General features: G+C 47.3%; 2 protein-coding genes across 5 annotated transcripts in view; both read right to left on the minus strand.

Annotated features, from left to right (window-relative positions):
- Nucleotides 1-20,425, minus strand: part of PRPF40B (pre-mRNA processing factor 40 homolog B) — a 39,472-nt gene that overhangs the window by 3,008 nt on the left and 16,039 nt on the right. For all 4 annotated transcript variants that reach the window (XR_007243973.1, XM_048490237.1, XM_048490238.1 and 1 more), the window contains 15 exons: nt 19,885-20,043; nt 18,229-18,331; nt 17,825-17,889; nt 16,614-16,778; nt 13,942-14,050; nt 13,599-13,749; nt 11,292-11,425; nt 10,245-10,359; nt 8,219-8,310; nt 6,388-6,504; nt 5,065-5,202; nt 3,974-4,069; nt 3,451-3,531; nt 2,273-2,375; nt 1,110-1,171 (listed from right to left, as the gene is read on the minus strand). Coding sequence is in view for 3 of the 4 variants with exons in the window: in XM_048490237.1 (XP_048346194.1) it covers nt 1,110-1,171; nt 2,273-2,375; nt 3,451-3,531; nt 3,974-4,069; nt 5,065-5,202; nt 6,388-6,504; nt 8,219-8,310; nt 10,245-10,359; nt 11,292-11,425; nt 13,599-13,749; nt 13,942-14,050; nt 16,614-16,778; nt 17,825-17,889; nt 18,229-18,331; nt 19,885-20,043 (1,690 nt within the window). In the remaining variant the exon portion in view is untranslated. The remainder of the gene's footprint in view (nt 1-1,109; nt 1,172-2,272; nt 2,376-3,450; nt 3,532-3,973; nt 4,070-5,064; nt 5,203-6,387; nt 6,505-8,218; nt 8,311-10,244; nt 10,360-11,291; nt 11,426-13,598; nt 13,750-13,941; nt 14,051-16,613; nt 16,779-17,824; nt 17,890-18,228; nt 18,332-19,884; nt 20,044-20,425) is intronic.
- LOC125429308 (adenosine 5'-monophosphoramidase HINT2-like) lies at nt 15,648-16,529 on the minus strand. The gene is made up of 2 exons (XM_048490321.1): nt 16,510-16,529; nt 15,648-15,972 (listed from the first exon to the last, which is right to left on the minus strand). Exons 1-2 carry the CDS (start codon nt 16,527-16,529, stop codon nt 15,648-15,650), a joined length of 345 nt encoding a protein of 114 aa, XP_048346278.1.

Below are 20,425 nucleotides of genomic sequence, written 5' to 3' on the forward strand. Positions count from 1 at the left end.
TTGATGTCCCAATCCATATCAAAACCCTATTCTCTGCCCTCTCAGTATTTACTGGCCCCCTTAGGGAATCTCTAAAATGGTGCATATGTGGGGAAACTAAAGATAAAACCAAAGGATCTCTGCAGCCTATAGCAACGGTAGAACCTTTTGCTAGGACAGGAGTGGACATGGCAGGTCTGGTGTCAAAAATGATCAGATGTGGAAACAAATACATATTTTAAGTATAGTGCATTTTGCTATAAAATATCCGGAAGCACTGCCCCTCCGCGATATGGAGGCAAAGACAGTGGCTGATGCCTTGTTAACTGTATTTTCCAGGATGAGAAGTGTGAAGAGAGGTGTTACACCGAGAAGCCGGTTTAAAACAAGATCTGATCAAAAGAGTCATGTTTATTCAGTGTCAGCAAGGTTTATCCCCAGTTGTTGTTACTGAGGGCCAAGATAGACACGACAGCATTCATAGGTCCAACCTTGTGAACGCCACTGCCATTTTAAAGCCTCGTGATGTATAAATAACACAAGGGCCCCATCCTGATGAGGCCCACAGCTCAGTGAGATGAGATACTCTTGTTCCACCCTTTGCCTTTTCAAGTGCTGAAACTCCCCCTAGTGGCTATTTCGGCCCTTGGAAAGGAGAACAAGAGCTCTTCATCACGCTGGACTGCCATTTTAAGGCCTAATAATCGGGCCCTTGCAGTATTTACATATTGATTCATTAGGTTTTAAAATGGGAGTGTCCACGGATAAGACCTGTGGATGCCATGAGGGAGGAGGGGGTTCCTGCCCCTATATAGTGTTTTTATGAGCCATACCCACGGGGTATTACTTGTGCTATTGCACGTGAAGCTCCAAAAATGGGGAAAATAACACTCCCCTCAACCATTTTGGTGTGGTAAAATAGGAGGCAAGAACCCCTTCTCCACTCTGCCCTGGGCCCCCGAAGAATTGTGTCCCTACAGCTCTTTAAAAGGCAGTCACTGCTGCTCCTGTGGGAAAGGCAGTTTGGGTCTGGGGACCCAGGCCAGGATCCAACTCATTGAAAGTATTAATGTCTAGTTTGAGCCTTAGCCATCTCTGTGAGACTCTCTCCACTCCTAAGGACTCACCGGGATTGGCGCTCTTTTTTTTCTACTCTTCTTCTTCTGTCTCTTGGAGCGCCTGGTGCTGTGCTCTATGGACACAGAAGGTGACAGGATGTGGGATGCTGGACGTGGGCCTCATCAAATGCATGTGAAGACCTTGGAGAGCCCAGCACATCTCTGTGCATGGCAGCTCTTCCTTGATCAAGAGGAAATTGGCACAAGCACAGAGACCCAGACAGGATTCAGAGGGTAGGATATAAGGATCTTGCATATGCTATGCAGATCCTAACCACCTTCTCACACTATAAGCACACACTGCCAGTTGCAGTGGAGCAGAAGGGGGGGTAATTCTTCATGATCCCCAATTAAGAACATAACAAGAACCCTGCTGGAACTGTTTAGTGGTCCTTCTAGTCTTGTTTCTCAGTGGACACCTGGCGAACCAACAGCAGGTCACAGAGGCCAAGGCTGCCTCCTGATCGTGCAGCCAAACACTGGTATTTAGATGCCTATTGCCTCTGGACATACAGTCTCCCATTAGATGCCATCATGAGTAGATACTGATGGACCATTCCTCCGTGGGTCTGTCTAATTCCCTTTAAAACCGTCTATCCTTATGGCCATTACTACAGCTACTGGCAGTACATTCTGCAATTTAATTATTCTTTGAATAAAGAAATATTTATTTCTGTCTGTCCTGAACTCACTGCCTACCATTTTTGCTTTGGGAGAGGGAAAAAAACCCTCTTCCAACCCATTTTCTCTACCCCACACATGATTTTAAAAATCTCTACCATGTCCTCCCTGAGTTGCCTTTTTCTAAACTGAAAATTAGCAGAATCTTCAGCCTTTCCCCCAGGTGGCAAGAAACTATTAAAGACGGTGAAAACCATGCTGATCTGGTGTCTCAGTCGTGACCATTCTACCTTGTGTGACTCTGCTAAAGTTTAGCCTCTTGACAAGAGTCTAGACCCTTTATATTGCTCTCAGCTTTGCTGACACACACAAACCTTCTCACCATGTTCAGGTGTGCACCCACTACACTGCTCACCCTTCATTCCAAATCATTTATGAAAGAGCACCAGTCCCAAGACCAGTTTTTGTGGAACCACACTGCTCATTTTCCACCTCTGCAAGAACTGGCCATTTATTCCTACTCTCTATTTCCTGTTGTTTGATTTCACTCTTACCTGAATCAGGTGAAGAAGATGCTCCTGAACCAGCTGATTCAGAATGGTTCCGTTTCTTGCGTTTGGCTCCCCGGTGGGGATGATCTGAGCCTGATTCTGAGCCCTGATGAGGAGAAACAGGGACTCAACAAACATTCATGACCAGAGACAGGCTAGAAAACCAGACAGAAAGGCAAGTATTTGTGTAAGTCCTTTGTCCTGCAGCCCCTACCCATCAGTCTCATGGGTAGGCCCATGTAAAGTGAGTTACAGTAGTCTAGCCTGGAGGCACATGGATCACTGTGGCTAGGTTGGCTTAGGAGAGGTCGGGGCCAACTGCAGAGCCTGGCAAAGATAGAAAAAGGTCACCCTTGCCAAGTTTGTAACCTGGGCATCCATTGATAAGGAAGATTCCAAGGTCACGCCCAGGCTTTTGAAGGACACAGTTTGAAAAAGGTACTCCATCAAACTGAGGAAGTTGGAAGACCTCCAATCTCTCCCCACGACCCAGCCTCAGTACCCACATCTTTGATAGATTTAGCCTCAACCTACTCTTCCTGAATCATCCAGCTGTGGCCCCCAGACACTTTGTGAGAGCATCTGGGGCAGTGGCTGGTCAGCCCTCCATCAACAGAACAAGCTGGGTATCATCAGCATACTGGTGACAGCCCAGCCCAAAGCTGCAGATCAGTCGTGCCAGGGCCGCATATAGACACTAAACGACATTGGTGAGATGACAGCTCCCTGCAGCTCCCCACAATTAAGTGGATGTCGCCAGGACGTCCCCTCCCCAAGTGATACCTTCTGCCCCCAGGTCTGGTGAAATGAGGTCAACCAGTTCAAACCTGCACCCCGAATCCCAGCATTGGCAAAGGGTGGGTCAAGCAAATTGTGATCAACCATGTCAAAGGCTGTGGTGAGATCTAACAACACCTACCAAAAATGTGACCCCTGTCAGCAGTAGGAAGTTATGCTATCCACCCTGCCACACCATTTTGCTGCATATATAAGCTACTCCATTTTTCTTCACAATTCTGGCTCCTCTTCCAATGGCACTGATGTGGCTCAATAGTTTTAACAGGTTGGAATAACCATTTTTGTTTATTTGGGATGTCCAAGAGCCCTGTCCTACTGTATCTAACATCCTTCCCTACTTGGGTCATCCTGCCAGTTTTGGCTTCTCTGTCCCAAGGCCTCACCGAAGCAGAGCGTTTGTGATGGTGTTTCTTGGGCTTCTTAGCATGCTTCTTAGCCTTGGCATGGAAGTGTTGACACTCAGTCTGCAGAGAGAAAGAGAGTGTGTGATGTATGTTCCTTTAGGTATGATTGTTTCCCTAGCACACCTGATGTTTATTAAGCCTGGTGTTTTATCATGAGCCGGTTGTTGTTGCTCTCTTGTAGTTCTTGTTCTCTGTCAATGTTCAGAAACTTCGTGTCTCCAGGCTTCTCTCTTTATTAAACTCAACTGCTGACCTGTGAGCAAGTCAGAGGATTGCTGTGTTTGCTGCGACTAAGAGACATTACAGAGAAGGTGATCTGGGACTTAGCAGAGCGCAGTGGGGACACTTCTGAGCACAGCCCTCCTGGATGCTACCTACTCCTCACCCTGCTGCTGAAGCATATCAGCAGCCCCAGAAGTCCTAGCAGAGCATCAATCAGGATCCCACAGAGACCTCATCATTCCAGCCCTCCTACAGGGGTTCCCATTAATCCCCTGCTCACCTCCAGCACTTGCAGGAACTCACGAAACAGACGGATTCGTTCTGATTCCAGCGTGATCTGTTCAAAAGCTATGTTATTGACAAACCGCTCGCGCACCTGGCAGGGAAGACAAGAAGAATGAATCACACTTTCTAGCACATGCACAGTGGTGGGGTGTCACACAAAATTTATCGCTGTGTACAATGCTATAATGACCTACACTAATCACCGTTATCCTGGTGATCACAAAGTGGTTGGTAACAATTATTTTACAACATTTCAAGGGTACCAATGGTCAAATGGAGAAGGTGAGAATGTTGTAAGCCACTTTTAAGTGGTTTATAAATGAACAAATAGAGGAGTTTAACTCCCAAACTTTCACTGTACGACAGCTACCAGAATACTCCCCGCAATGCTCTGCAGTCTTCCAGCTTCAATCAGAGTTCTCAGAACTTCTGACTGCTGCAGAATATTTAGTTCTGTGGCTTGCAGCACGATCAAAGAGAATTTTGCTTTTTGAAAGCATATTTTAAAGCACAAAGTCATAACATATTTAGCAAGATTTCCAAGAAGCCAAATTTTATACTTAAAGTGAGTCCCTTACCTAAAATATTCAGCCACTATAATTGATTTACTGAGAGCAGGAGCTTGTACGGTGGGGACCGTAGGATACAGGTGAGGGGGAGGGCAGCCTTATTAGCAGTGCATTAAGAGGCAGCAATGAAGTTGCTAAGGCCCCAGCTCCAACACTGTGCAAGTCCACAGGTACTAGTGGAACTTGGCACAGAGTGGTGATACTACTTGCCAGTGACAGGTTCTACAAGCAACTTTGTACGAGTGTACCTGCAGGATGCAACAGCCACCTCCTATTTCCTACAGCATTTGAACAACGTAAGTTAAGACTTGCCTCCATGGATCATTCCAAGGCTCACTGGCCCACCCCCCCTTCCTCTTCAGCAGTGGGGCTGAGATCTTCCATATGAACCACACTATGAGCCACCACAGTCGGCTATATCACCCAGAGGTGCAAGTGGCTGGGGATACAGGATGTGCCCTTCCTGAACCAGGAGCATGTTTACACAGCTCCTGCAAATGGGAATGGGAGAACTTGCCTCATCCCAGGTGGTATTAGGTTCCAGAGGGGGAGCTGCCTGACGCAACATGCTCTTGAATGCTGCCTCCTTGCGCCGCAATTTACGAGTTTCTTCCTTCTCCCGCTCTCGCTCCCGTGCCTCGGCCTTCTCCAGCAGCTGAAGAGACACAGAGAAAAAGGCATCACTGCACAGAATAAGAGCTGGTTTTTATACTCCCCTTTTCTCTACCGTAAGGAGTCTCAAAGCAGCTTACAACGGCCTTCCCTTCCTCTCCCCACAACAAGCACCCTGTGAGGTAGGTGGGGCTGAGAGAGTTCTGAGAGAAATGTGACAAGTCCAAGATCACCCACCAGGCTTCATGTGGAGAAGTGGGGCATCAAACCTGATTCTCCAGATTAGAATCTGCCACTCTTAACCACTACAACACAGCGTGCCACTTGACTTGCCAAAGTGTACTTCATTAATCCTTCTACAGAAGCTGCCCAGCACCAGCCTAGAGGCCACCTCCTATTCCAAACAGCATTTGGACAACATAAAGACTGGCCTCCACGGATCATTCCAAGGCTCACTCGCCCACCTTTCCAATTTCCCACAGCAGTCAGCCAGGTGCTTCCAGAAATTCACAAACAAGGTGGGGCCTGACCCCAGCAACTGGGAGTTAGAGATACACTGCCTTTCACGCTAACTGACATGAACGGACTGTGTGCCCATCTCATCCATTTGAAAAATCCACATCCCCACACCTTGTGGTTCTACAGCACTTCTTAAACTAGTGAGCAAGGGAAAGCCCTTAAAATTCACAAGCCCCACATTCCGAGGCACACCTTTCCCTGCCCACTTTTCTAGAAACAGTAGCTGTCACAGAAAGAGGCTCCTGTAATTTGAGAAATGTTCCACGGGTCGACCATCACATCTTATTTTGAGTACTTTCTTTTCACTGCCCTGACTCTAGTTTCAAGGAGCAACACCCTAAAAAATATAGCATGTGAAGTTCCAAAGAGCATGTAACTCCTCTCAGAGTCATTTCCGCTTGGGAAAATGACATGAGAAGGAAGGCAAGAGCCCTTGCTTTCCTCTCACTGTGGTCCCAAGCTGAATTGGGCCTGCTCAGAGTTTCAAATGAACTTTCCCCCCAGCTACTGTGGGGCTTCAGGGGGAGGGGCCCATTTATTAAATCAATCAAACAAACAAACAAACAGTTGGGTCCAGATGTCTCATGTAGTTTGCCCCTGAGACTTCTTAAGACGTGAGGATCATAGCTGGTGCAGTGTAGTTGGCACATAAATTGTATCCCATGCCTGGCTCAACCACCCTCCCTGGTGACGCCCAAGGGCCACTCACACTGTTGAAAGTCAGCTTAATGTTGCCTGCATCAAGGGTAGCAGCACGTTTGTCAAAGCTGATGACATGGGCAAAATCTTCAAAGGTCGTGTTTATTTCCACGCAGAAGTTGCGGTCCTGCCAAATGATGAAGGGGGATGGGAGGGGGGTAAAGAAATACAGTTAGAATTTCCTCTTCAGAGTCCTAATCTTTCCTTTGGAGCTATGTAAGATGTACACACTCACTCCTGTGAACAAATAGGGCTTCTTCTTTTTGTACAAATACTCGTGTATAAATACTTGTGCGAGTGCTTGGAGGAACTATTTATAGCAATTCACACAGTACGGTCCCTTAAAGAATCTTGCACATTTTAGGTTTCGTTTTATTAAGAACAAGTTTCAAGCCTTCATGGGTTCTGGTGGGGGATTTAAAATGTAAAGAAATTATGTAAATTATTTATGCCATAAACTTAGAAACCAAATCTAAGGCTTCCAGTGTTGGCATACCTCCATTTAGCATAACTCTGAGTCCTCTGCTCTGACATCGTTGCTCTGTGCTAAAAAGAAATAAAAATCCTGTGCAAAGAGTTCCTACTGGATTTTGTAAGCCTGTGAAGTTAAGGTACAAGTTGTGATATTTATCTATACAAGATGCCTCAGCTGCCTTTTCAGAGTGGATGCTGCCATAAATGCAACCTTCTGTGTCTTTCTGGGCATAGTTTGAAATTTTTATTTGGCTTCAGGCACTGAAGTTCCATTTCCTCTAGCCACTGAAAATCTTGCTCACGTTTTAGCAAGGACTACCCACAGACATGAATGGTACAAACTTATGCAGAGTTACACCAGTCTAAGCTCACTGATTTCCAGCCACAAGAGCTAGAAACTTGTTTTTAGGAAAATTCAAGAGGAGATTCATAGAAAGCTGCATTCTGCATCCAATACCACCCAGAAAACCTGTTCTATAGCTCTGAAAATATATATTCCCTCCAACCACTGGATAATAATATGCCATTTTATTTCTATTGAATCCTCAACTTGGTCTCCGCCTCAATAATAAAAAGATTACTGCATTTTTTCATTTATGCTTTATAAGGGACCTATTTGTTCCAGTTAGTGCTGGAGACAGGTAAGAATTACTATTGGATTTTCAAAGGAAGAGTGGTAACATCTTTAGACCATAACCCTGGTACCTAAGCTCTTCCTTACACCTAGCTTGGTCTGACTTAATAAAGATTGTCTAACATCTCCTCCATTCCATCCTGCAAACAGCAGAGGCAGCTTTTTGTCTGATCAGTGACATCTTTTTCTCTCTCCAATCGTTGTTTAGCATTGAACCCACAGGGTTCAAAAGCTGGTATCCTACATTGTAACAGTTTAGGTGGGTCCTAAAAAGATTCTAACCCTCCTGCTGTTTCAGAATTTTTTCCTCCCACATTTCGTGTTGATCATTATAATACAGAACTAGAAGAGTAGGAATGTGTCAGAAGAATTCCCTTGTGGAACCTGCCATATTCATGTCAATTTCACATCCCCCCCAAAAAATCATTTTTTTAAATTCAGAAAATGAAATTGACATGAATTTTAAAGTAACCTGAAGCAAAAGTGGTCCAAGTATTGACAGACGGTAGATTTTGTGCCAGGCAAAAGACAGAGAAATTTCAATGAGCCCTCAGCTTTTGATATGAAAGAAGATTCTGGACACAAATCCAGAATGGTATGAAAGAAGATTCGTAGGTCTATTGATATGAAAGAAGTTTCAATCAACTATGGAATCATGCAGTGGCTTGATTGGATATCTGGATCACTTTAAAACAGAAAGGGCTTGCAGGTTCTGTCCATGCGATGGCTGTACCTTGAGAATATCCTTGATTATCTTCTTTTCATCATGGAAGCGTGCCTTGAGGTCTTCCACATAGAATTTAAACAGGTCTAGAGGAGTGGAACCTGGAAAGACCGAAGAACAAGAGACACCAGATCCCACCATAAACCACTTTCACCAGAAGGACAAAGAAGATTGCAGTTTTCAAACTACATTCCAAGAGAGCTCTGGTTCTCCTTGGAAGATTCTCAGGGGCTCTCAATAAGATCAGTATGTGGCTGACAAGCTTCTCTACCAGATAGCACCATGTCCCCGGGCACACGCCATGTTATCACGGCGGGTCCTTGCGCGTGGCCTCTCCCGTGGTGCAGCAGCCCAGCCAGCACCCAGCGGCTCCCCTCATGCTGGGGTGCCGCTTGCCAGCCTCCCTGGGGAGGGCAGGAGGCAACCTGCAGGGAGGCTGGGGGTGGGGGGCTTAGCGGCTGGTGGCTCGGACGGGCGGCTCGGGGAGGAACCACAGCGGCAGGCTGGCTCCTGCCCTCCCCGGCCTCGGGAGTGGGTGGGGGGAGCCAGCCTATGGCTTCCAAAAGCAAGTGGGGCGCAGGGGTGGTGGTGCAGGTGCCTGGAGCAAGTGTTGCCCCAGGCGCCATTTTCCCCAGTATGCTTCTGCCAGACAGCCTACCCACCCCATGTTAATCTTCCCCGACAACGTGCACCAGCAAAGGCACATTCAGAATGAACTACACAGTTCAGACACTGGAGACACCAAGGCTGAAAGGCAGTCCTCTGCATTCACTGAGACACTCCAGATTGTTCCAGCATCCTCTGTGATGCAAAGATTCAAGCCCATGTGGTGGGGAGGGACAGCAGGCACAAACAGGCTGGCCTTGCTCCCTGCCTCTTCACAGTTATTGTGTCATCTGCACAGTGCCAAGGCACACTGGAAGTCCCCCCTCCCCACGATCAGCAATGTTTGCAAGCAGTGGAGCGGGGGTATGTCCTTCCTCCTCATGTCTGAACATTCAGTCAACACGGTGATGCCATGGAAACACGGCCAGCATGCCTGTGGCCACTGCATGGTGATTCAATACATGGACAGGTTATTTGTACCGGGCTTTAGAGGGAAGTACCAGGGGCTGCTAAAATGACAACTCAATGTGGAAAGTGTCCCCTGAAGAGAGGAAGCAATGCAATAAAATATAAGGAGTTGCCTTCAACTGAGGGAGGGCAACAGTCAGCCAATTACAGAGGCGTTTGCCCAGACTCCATAGCCTCCTGCCCTCGTCTTTCCAAGCTCCACCATCTGAGAGGTTTCAACTAGAAACTCTTGAGAATCTGGGACCTTTGACAAGGCAGCAGTGCTTTATGGGTATGTGACTGACCCTCACCCTCCCCCAGGGATCCCAGCGCTCAGAAATTCCTAGCTGCAGTCAAGAGGCCTGATGATTAAGGGGTTGGGGCACTTTCTCTATGATAAATGACTGGGGCTGCTGACTAAGGGGGTGCACTGCAGAGGTTTATACAACTGTGCAGGCAGTGGACAAAGTGGACAGAGAGAGAACTTAAGACAGGCAAAATGAGCCACTTTGTCATCAACAATCAATTTTTGTGGAGTTCACTGTCGGTGATCGTAGTGATGATGAGCACAGATGGCTTTAAAAAGAGGTCAGGGTCATGGAGGATCAGTCCATCAGTGGCTATTTGTCAAAGTGACTAAAAGGAACCTCCTGATCTACTGGCTGTAAACCTTTGAATACCAGTGCTAGGATCTAACACGTAGATCTAACAGCTTTGCTCCATTACATCACCCCAGCTCAATCCACTGGTGTCACAGGTTACACATTGAAATACAAATTTGCTTTACCCTTCTTGAATGTTCCCTCCTCCCCCTCCCCCTCATGCCTAGATCGGCATTCAAATCATGTTTGATTTTCTGGTCTCTTTGCACAGTCAGAGATTATGCAGTTCCTTCTGGCTATCATTTATTCTTCAAGAGAGAGGGAGAAAGTGGTGACGGAAGGGAGCAAGGGAAAGAGGTTCCTGCCCACCAGCTGCTTACCAGGCTGACCCAACATGTTGGCAAAGCGTCTGTCAGTGCTGAGCGAGGGGTACAGCTCCATCCAGGTGGACATGGAGTGCAGGCGCCCATTTTCATGAAGCTCGTCCAAGAAGGCCTGAGCAAGAAGCAGCCTGGTTATTCTACGATAGAGCGAGAGAAATCGGGGAGTCAGCCCCTCCCCCATTCCTGGGCACTGCCAAGGGGGCCACATGCCCATTACAAGGCCCTGATTTCTACCTCCCCTGCACACCACCTCAATGCACTTCATATTGGGGGGGAGGGGTCTATTTTAACCCCTCTTCTTGCAGAGTTTTTTAGAAAAGGTTTAGAGAAGCCTCTACCTGCATTCATTCCACAAATCTATAGAAGCACAGAAAAAGGAAATGAATGTGATTCTAGGCACTGAATTTCAACTTCTTGACAATTCTGGCTATTATTTTAAAAACCAACCAACAAGTTTCCAGACCTTATGACTATAAAAATACACTTTAATGGGCATGGGCATCATCTACTGAAACCTCAGCCTCCTGCCTCTGACTACTGGAAATCTCATTCAGCTACTCCTCCAGTTCTGACATGTTACTGAAAATTTCACACATGCTTTCTAGAAAACCTTTGCTTCCATCTGGTTGAGAAACCTGTTCGGTTTTAACAGAAAAAATTTAAGCTGACATTCTCAGGAACCAGAGATCTGCGCTGGGTACCATATTCTTCTTTGCTCTTTCCATAGGTGCCTAGAAACACAGCTCCTTACATCCTTCACAAGATGTAAAACCACTGACCAGGGCTGTTCCTTTGCTAGGCATAATCCAACTCTGCCTTCACTAGGTATGTGGTTGCCAAGCAGCTCTGGTTACCTGATGATCCGTGACTCATTTATCCCCACCTGATAGGATAAATAAATAAAGCAGGTGAAGATGAATGAAACACCAGGCAGTGCACTTGAGGATATGCACAGAGTGTGCAAGGTCTCTAGAACACTCTAGACAGCGGCTCAGAGTTTCCCTAGAAACTGCCCTCCTAGCTGAAGGCTATTGCTGCCGATACCTGAAAGGCCTCCCTGTTCTTGCGCTGCTGGCGTCTCTCTCGTAGTCGGCCACACTCGCGCTCTTCCTCCTCCTCCCTTTCCAGAGTCCGGATGTGTTCCTCAAAGCAGATCAAGGCATCTTCCTTGTCCATGTCTGAAAGAGGAAGAAGTGGGAGGGTTCCCAGCTGAGCTGAGTGGTGAAAACCAAAAAAGGCACCGACAGCATTCAGGCTATTCTGGACCAAAAGGGAGTGGCCTTTGCCTCAGGCAAATAGGACCAGGAGCCTGCCCTCACAGCTGAGAGTGGTATGGGATCTGGCTGGGGAGGGATCGGAGAAGGTCCAGGACTTCCTGTTGTTCCTGAATCTCATGTTCCAAGAGCCAGATTTGATCTGATCTGCTCAGAAGCAAATCAAAACCATCAGGGCCAAGAAAAATGGAGTTGGATATCAAGTTGAGCACAGTTTTAGAATATCTACTAGAAGCAGTGGCGTAGTGGTTAAGAGCAGGTGCCCACTAATCTGGGAACTGGGTTTGATTCCCCGCTCTGCCACTTGAGCTGTGGAGGCTTATCTGGGGAACTAGACTAGCTTGTGCACTCCAACACACGCCAGCTGGGTGACCTTGGGCTAGTCACAGTTCTTCTGAGCTCTCTCAGCCCCACCCACCTCACAGGATGTTTGTAGTGGGGAGGGGGGAGGGAAAGGAGATTGTAAGCCCCTTTGAGTCCCCTTACAAGAAAGAAAGGGGGATATAAATCCAAACTCTTCTTCTTCTACTACTGAATAAACATTATTTTGCAAATATTTCCTGTTTCTCCTAGTATTGGGGGGACACAAGCAAACACCTACACAGGTCACTGATGCCCAGACTGCTGATTTCCCTGGAAATCCAGCTGTGTCCTTCCTGTCATTTTTGAGCTTTCACAAAGTGCTGCTGATACTCTTTAGGCTCCAAAACTAAGCACTCTTTTTAAAAAGTGAAAACAAGAAGACTCGGCACCAGTTCTTATGTGAGCCAATAACGGAATCGCAGGATATATCTTAGTCCTGGCAATAACTATTCAGTCGCTATGCTCATGCGAGAAGGCAAATTATGCTGTACTCAAAGACCTGGGCATAGGGGGAGAATGCCAGCAGCAATGAGACAAGGGGAAAAGGTCCAGGGCCATAGGGGACAGTGACTGGGACAGGTTTTCCAGATTATGACAGCCACACCCTCATTCCAAAACATCCAAGGATCAAACAGTCCCATTATACACATGTACATAGACATGCCCCCTGCACTTGCCCAGGGGTCAAATGTCCCTGGGCTGCAGCCATTTAGTCGTGGGGGGGGTGGGTGGAAAATCGCCCTCCACACCTCTCCTCCTTCCCCCCTGGGTCCATACACTGACTTCAAGACCTGGTGCAAAAAACCGTTGCTTGGTCATTGTGGGGGAGGGCGGTGGCCCATATTGGGGTGTGTGTGTGTGTGTGTCAGATTTTGCACAGGGCTACAGTTTTCCTAGATAAGCCTCTGCACTTGCTGGCGTAGTAAGATCCCGCTCGCACTGTGACAAGTGTAGGCACAGATGCTACCCTGCTCCTTTACTCAGCTGCACTTATCCATGTAGCTCCAGAGACCCTCCCACCTCTGCTGCGGTCCCTGGGGCAGGTCACGGTCTCCCTGTCTCAGTTCCCCATCTGGAAAATGGGGATAATAATGACCTACCTCACAGGGATGTTATGAGGGCAGACACACTGAAGGATCACAGAGAGCCCGCTGCAAATTGAAAATGCTTATAGAAACGATCAAGTGTAGCAGGAGAAGATGGAGGACAGTCACCAGCACTGGCTATGTCCTAGCAACACTGTGCCGTAAGAAAATTCTGCACCAAAAGGTTGAATTCTGCAATCTGCGTTAAGTGATGCAAACGTTCAAAAAGGCCACAGAGTACATCCTGCTGGCTATGGAATTTGGGAGGGGAAGGGGAAAGAACTTAACAAGAAAGTGAAAGCCAACTCCTTGGCTGCTGGAAATGCTGTCTGACCCTCTCCTGGAATTTCACCAGGCATTGGCCACACAGGATCAGAAGCATCATTTTAAAACTTAAAAGAAAAAGTAAGGTAGAGATGCTTGGAATGCAGCAGCCTGTATTCAATACAAAATCGTGATCAGAGAAACCAACAAAAACACTGCATATCATGGCAACGTGTGTGCGCTCACTTGCACACAGAACTTCCAAGTTCTTTCAACGCCAAAACTGTGACTGGGGGAGGGGTGTTGTTGCAGATCTGGGAAGGGAGGGGGGAGCTGGGGCGATGGGAAGGTGGAAGGCGCCTCACTTTGCAGGTCCTCATCCTCGGCAAAGCTGGGGTTGTCCATCAGGTACTGCTGGGCCTCGGACCAGGTGGTCTGGAAGCTGACGCGGCTCATGCTGTCCAGGATGCTCTTCAGAGCCTGGATATTCCTCTTGCGCAGCTGCTTGGCATGCTCCTGGGTGGGTGGCAGGGGACAGCGTTGGGGCCAGCTCCCATCCCAGCAGTGCAGGACTCCTGGGTTCCTATCCCCAAGTTCTGGGCTGGGCACGGGGCGGCTAATGAGTTACACATATTGGGGTGCCAAGGGGGACAATGGGAAATCCAATCCCACTTATAAATTACCCCACCCTTGTGTGTGCTCATTTACCTTCTCCTTCTTTGCCAAGAAAAAGAGAACATCGTCATAGATCTCCTTGCGGTCACGCTCCGGCACCATGGCCCACACTTCCAGCTCCCCAAACATTTGCTCTGCTTTCCTGTGTTTTGTGCATGAGTGGGGGAGAATGAAACATGCTGTCAAGGGAGAGAATATGCTGTCGCAGGGAGGTCAACAAGAGATCACTGATAGGGCAACGAAAGCACACGGATGTATCCTTCGATGCATGCGCAGAAAACCACTCTGGCACAAGTGCAACTATTAAGAGCTGAGTCTGATTTTTCTACTGCCTCCAAAGTGCCATTTTCAATGTAATTATTTAGCAGAGATACATTAAGTTAAAATCTTTCCCTGTTACACATTACACCAACACAGTCAAGTGGAATTTAAAATCTTTAAGAAACAAAGATCTCTATTCATTGAATAATAATAAACGTTCAGCTTGTGAAGCTCTTTGATCACCTGGAAGGGCTTGACAAATGCTATTGTACAACAATATAAAACAGATGGTTTTTTAAATTATTATTATTATTCTATCTATATTGCAGGGGCGAGGCAAAGAAAAATTTGTTTGTGGCCACTCAGAGAAAGTTCATGGCAAAGATGATATTCAGACCCAACATTTCCTGGTCTGGGCTGCTTCACACGTTGGATAAATCTTGGGCAGAACAGCCTCTCAGCCATGAAGCTACATGAGCTCACAAAAAGCAAATTATCTCAAATGTGAAACTATGAAACTCAAGTTTAATTTATTAAAAGGTCATTATCATTGGCATGATACAATTAAAATGGGTTAGGAAAACCCATAAGGACTAATTGAGAAATGATAGGCAGTGACCACTAATCAAATCTTCCTAAATCTGTTGTAGAAAGAAAGCTCCAGTTCACCCTGGTGGAGTTTAAATTTGTAAATCATAAATAAGTGTGTCTCAATTTGATCTTTCAGTAGTAATTTTTACTGGATCAAACTGAGTTTTTAGGCATTGCATATTTCCTCAATGATGGTCTGTATCTGGTTCTGGTGGGTTTTCCGGGCTGTGTGGTCGTGGTCTGGTGGATTTTGTTCCTAACGTTTCGCCTGCATCTCTGGCTGGCATCTTCAGAGGTATATCACAGAGAAAAGTCTGTTTCACACTGTGTCTAAGTGAGAAGGGAAAGTTTAGTGTGGTATATTGTCCATGTCCCACAATAAACTTTCCCTTCTCACTTAGACACAGTCTGAAACAGACTTTTCTCTGTGATGCACCTCTGAAGATGCCAGCCACAGATGCAGGCGAAACGTTAGGAACAAAATCCACCAGACCACGGCCACACAACCTGGAAAATCCACCAGAACCAGTTGAATCCGGCTGTGAAAGCCTTCGACAATACATGGTCTATATCTGTTTGTAATACTATATTTATGCATTATCTGAGTCAATTAAGTTGCTTTAATTTATCTATTTTATTTTTTTATATTTCAGTTTATAACCCGCCCTCCCCCGCAGGGCTCAGGGCAGTAAACAACAACGATAAAAACATTACACTAACAGAACAGTCATAAAAACCTAAACAGCATAAAAACAGCTTAAAAATATTAACAGTAGTTGGCATCATCCCCTGCCCTTATACGTCACCTCAAAGACGGCACAGGGCACACACTTATTGGGAGACAATTGCTTTGTGGGGCTCTTCCAGCTACTTTGGGGGCCAGAAGCTCAGCCTGGTGGCCAGCCCATCTGACCATCTCCCAGGACATGAAGATGCAGGTGGTAGATGGATTGGGCCTTGGGCTTCCCGTCATTGATCACTACATGGTAGCAGTGGGAGAGGCCCTGCGTCTTTGCAGTCTGGCTAGCAACCACCAGCAGGTGCCCCAGGAGCTGGGCATCGATGTGGGCCATGCTGCTGAGGTGGGGGATGGGCCGACGGGGGACCACTGGAGCCTGAGGGGCCACGTCACGAAAGACCACACACTGCGGGTCCTGGTAAAGGATCTCGGCCAGGAAGGAGCCATCCACGATGGGATCAACTGTCTTTAGACTTAAATTTTGATTTTTAAAAAAAGTGATTGGCAGCCAGTATGAAGTTTCTGGATAGCCCAAACTTGGAATGAATACCAAGCCTAGCCAACAAAGCAGTGTCTTTGGTCTGCTGCAATTCACAGTTGAAGTTAGCCAGCATTCCCAGCTACAACTCAAACCTCAACAGTGGTGGTTAGGTTGGAAAATGCACCTGCTTAGCTCAGGCTCCATAACACCAGACTGGCCTCCAGCAGGAAGCCAGGAACATTATATACCTTCCAAACTTAACACTACTTATTAATTTGAGTGCTGGGTGAGGATTTGAATCTGGATCTGCTTTAGGGTTACCAACCACCAGTGTGGGCCTGGGGATCTCCCAGAATTACAACTGATTTACAGACTACAGAGATCAGTTCCTCTAAATGGCAATTTTGTAGGTAGTTTTTCTTTACCAGCTAAACTTCCTCCCCAGACGTTCTCAGGCACCACCCCCAAAACTTCCAGCAAATTCCTACTGGCAACCGTGCATATTAGTCAAATGCTTTGACAGATCTACCACACTGGTTTCTGGTTCATTTCCAAAAAGACTGCCTGGACAGATAGATCTCCAGTCTCTCCATTTCCCACAACCAAGGCAGTTGCGAGGATGGTGCTCTCTACCTGTAGCGAGTGATGGAGCTCATTTTGTTGTGCTGTTCCAAGAAGCGCTGCAGCTCCTCTTTGGCCTCCTTTGCCCGGAGTCGGGCCTCCTCTTTCTCCTCCTTGTCCCGCTGGGCCTTGTAGGCGTTAAAAGTCTGCTTCTTCTCACTCAGTTTGGGCAAGGCACTGGGTGCAAAACAGAAGATCGTTGCTGACACACAAAGTGGCAAGTAGCAAGGGGCAGCAAATGGCAAAAGGATCGACCACTTCCAGTATTGTAGAGAAAAACATAGAGCCAAACTTAGGCCCCTTCCACACATGCAAAATAATCCACTTTCAATCCACTTTGCAGCTGGGCGCAACAGCAAAAGCCACTTGCAATCAATTGTGAAAGTGGGAGTGCATTATTCTGAATGCGGAATGGGCCTTAGGCATGCTCTATTTATAAGAGCTGGATCCAGGACACCCAACTCTGTTTCCCAGTAGTCACACAACAGCTGTGAGGAATGTTTGCTAAAAAATAAAGGACAGCTGGTTTCAGCCTGGAATGCTGCCAATGGGGGGGGGGGGAGGAAATGCTCCTGTCCCCCTTTCCATCAACCATTTTCCCATGCTGAAATGGCACTGGTACCCTCCACCTTTCTCTCCTGTAAGGAGACTCAAGGTGGCCTACAAGCTCCTTTCCCTTCCTCTCCCCACAACAGAGGCAGGTGGGGCTGAGAGAGTTCTGAAGAACTGTGACTAGCTCAAGGTCACCCAGCAGGAATGTAGGAGTGCGAAAACACATCTGGTTCACCAGATAAGCCTCTGCCAGTCAGGTGGAGGAGTGGGGAATCAAACCCAGTTCTCCAGATTACAATCCACCTGCTCTTAACCACTACACCATGCTGGTGTACTTTTGTTTGGCCCTTACAACAGCCTCCTAAGCAGAGTCATACCCTTGTAAGTTCATTGAAGTCAATGACTTAGATGATGCATCTCTACGTAGGACTCAGTGGCGTAGAGCAAAGGGGATGGGGTGAGGCGCAATGCACCGGGCATGCGCAGGGGTGGGGGCGTGGCGGGGGTGTTCCGGGATGGGGGCACAGGATGCAGGCATGCCCCGGGCACAATTCCCCCATGCTCTGCCCCTGGTAGGACTGCACTGTTTGGAACTGTGATTGTTACAAACTGGAGGGACCGTGACAAGGCAGGTCAAGGAGGATGCTGCATGCATCAGATGAGAACCATACCTGAATCGTGGGTCACTACTAACGAGTTTCATGGCCTGCTCCCATGATGCACTTGCTGGGACACCCTGAAACCAGGAAACAACAGCATTCAGTCAGGATGCTTTTCCCCATGATACTGGCGCCCTGTACCTTGCTGTTCTGATCTCAGAGCCAGTTCACTCAATTAACATAACTAAGTGGTAAAATCCTCACCATTCCTAGCTATATTTTCTCCTCCTTGATTGTTCTTCCAGGTATAGAGAGAGGATTTTTTAAAGAAGGGACAGCATTCCTATCCTCCCCTCATCCTAAAGTGATTCAGTTCAGGAAAAGCTTTTCCACTCAATTGCAGAGCTTACAAAAACTGACCCACATTTTTTGATCCTCCTTCAGCATTTCCTTCCCTGCCCTGAACCCTTCAGTACCTTGTCTTTTAGAAGCTCCTTAAAAGCTTGCTTGGCTTCTTCCTTGCTGCTCCAGGCATTACCGGTGACTCGATCTTCCTCGTCTCTCCGTCCAGGGCCAGAACTGGACAGGGAAAAATAAGTATATTGGATGGAATGGGGGTCAGGGTGGAGGGGAGTCAGAGAGCCATCATGGCTGCAACCATCAGACCTGTGCACTTTGCTGACATCTTCACAATTCCAACTTAATCAGTCTCATAAAGAGCCCATGCCACAACTGCTACCACTGGGCCAAAGTCCCAGTGCAGGAGATGCTAGTGCCCAGTCCAGAATCTCTCAAACCTACTGGGCTTTCTGGTTTTGGTGGGTTTTCCGGGCTGTGTGGCTGTGGTCGGGTGGATTTTGTTCCTAACGTTTTGCCTGCAGGTGAAACATTAGGAACAAAATCTACCAGACCACGGCCGCACAGCCCAGAAAACCCACCAAAACCAGTTGAATCCGGCCGTGAAAGCCTTTGACACTACTGAGCTTCCTTCCAAATTTGTTCTTGTCTTCTGGAGCATCCTATAACTCCATCTGAGTGAAAGTTTTTGCCTGTTCTCATGCACATCAGCATGTTTTACTAAAGCTAAGCCCTTCCCATTCACTTTCCCTGCCTGGAAACAGGACTCCCAAAGTACAGGAACAAACCAGCCACCTTCCTCCAATTACTGCTTGCCCACTTCTAGCTCAGAGCCATCCTACACACCAAGCAGACAGAGGTGGAAGAATTGTAGTCAGCCACTACAATTTCTAGGATGTGTGTGTGTTTCATACTTTGTAATGGACTTCCCATTTGGATGGGGCTGTGGCTTGTTGATAAACCACTTAAGCCTTCTTCCTGGCAAGACTGAACACCTTCCCCTCTTCAGTAATGATTAGAAGATTCTTACACACTCCTTTCCAGGAGAGACCATGACCTTGTGGTACTGATTCTCCAGATACGATTCCACACATCATCTTAAATTGCCCACTGCACAATGTCACTTGCTCTCATTTAACTGCGCCTCTAATTGGGCCAAAGGAAAGAAAAGTTCAGACAGATCTCATCCAAAGTCTTGGCCAATAAGAACAAGATGTTGACAGCTCCAGCGGCAATCTTTTTGGCCACAGTTCTGAGGGAAAGAGCCAACACAGAATATTCTGAACTTAAAAAATGAACATTGACGCCTTCTGGACAATGTAACATTAGATTGTTTGCTAATTTTAAATGTCAAGGTGAGAAACTCCTGCCAACCAGAAGGACTGCCAAGCAAGGGTCTTGCCCACTTTCCTGAAGTATGGGCAGGAACCACAATGGGGAACAATGTTCAGAAGAGTCAGGGGTGACATGTCCAAGAGCCAGATGTGGCTCCTGAGCCATTATAATCATCACTGCTATAGAACAATATCATAGATAGAGTTGGAAGAGACCACAAGGGCCATCAAGTCCAACCCCTGCCATGCACTCAAAGCACTCCCGACACATGTTCATCCAGTTGTTTATGGGAAGAAGCCAGACTAGCTGCTGCCTGCCTTTCAACAGAATTGCGTCTACCTCCCCCCTTGTGTTTTATGATCCCCTGGAGGGGTGACGTGGACTGCATTTTGAGAATCCAGGGCTTAATCCATAGCTTCCATAACCCCTCCTCCCATCACCTGCTTATGGTTTCCTCCTCAGCTGCAGGAGGAGCCCCCTCAGTGGTTGGGGTCTCCTGTCCTTCAATGCCTCCAGTCCCTTCTGTGTCTGACGTGGCAGCAGACGATGGGCTCGGACTGGCAGGGGCGGACAAAGAGGTCTCAGGCAGCTGCTGCCTCCTGAGTAAAGATAAAAGGTGAGAACCCTGAGAACTCTGCACCGGGAGGTGGGGACACAAACACATAAAAGATTAATGATTTTGCCATCAGCTTACACAAAGAAAATCTGCCTGATTTCAGCTACGCTTGCTAAATGTGTGCAATTGATTTCTCCTCCCACATCTGGAAGCAGAATGCATTTTTTTCATCAAGGACGGAGAAAAGGCCAAGAAAATGTAGCTAGTACTGTAAAGGAAGCAGTGGGGTGGGCACATATCCACGGATTGAATATTTCTGGAAATCTTACATCTGTAGTTACAGCTCAGCAGCCCAGTGCAGACTTTGTATGAAAAAGTGTCAGGATCAATTCCTGGCAGCTCCAAAGATCTGCCTCAGAAGAAGG

This window comes from Sphaerodactylus townsendi, linkage group LG03, assembly GCF_021028975.2.
Source record: "Sphaerodactylus townsendi isolate TG3544 linkage group LG03, MPM_Stown_v2.3, whole genome shotgun sequence".
In the NCBI taxonomy this organism is placed as follows: Eukaryota; Metazoa; Chordata; class Lepidosauria; order Squamata; family Sphaerodactylidae; genus Sphaerodactylus; species Sphaerodactylus townsendi.

What these genes read in the sequence shown, in the direction of transcription:
- LOC125429308 (XM_048490321.1), bottom strand. Translation starts at nt 16,529, where the DNA reads ATGAACCAGAAACCAGTGTG. An exon ending in ATGAACCAGAAACCAGTGTG is followed by an intron (nt 15,973 to 16,509) that starts GTAGATCTGTCA and finishes TCAAAATTTAAG; the next exon opens with TCTAAAGACAGTTGATCCCA.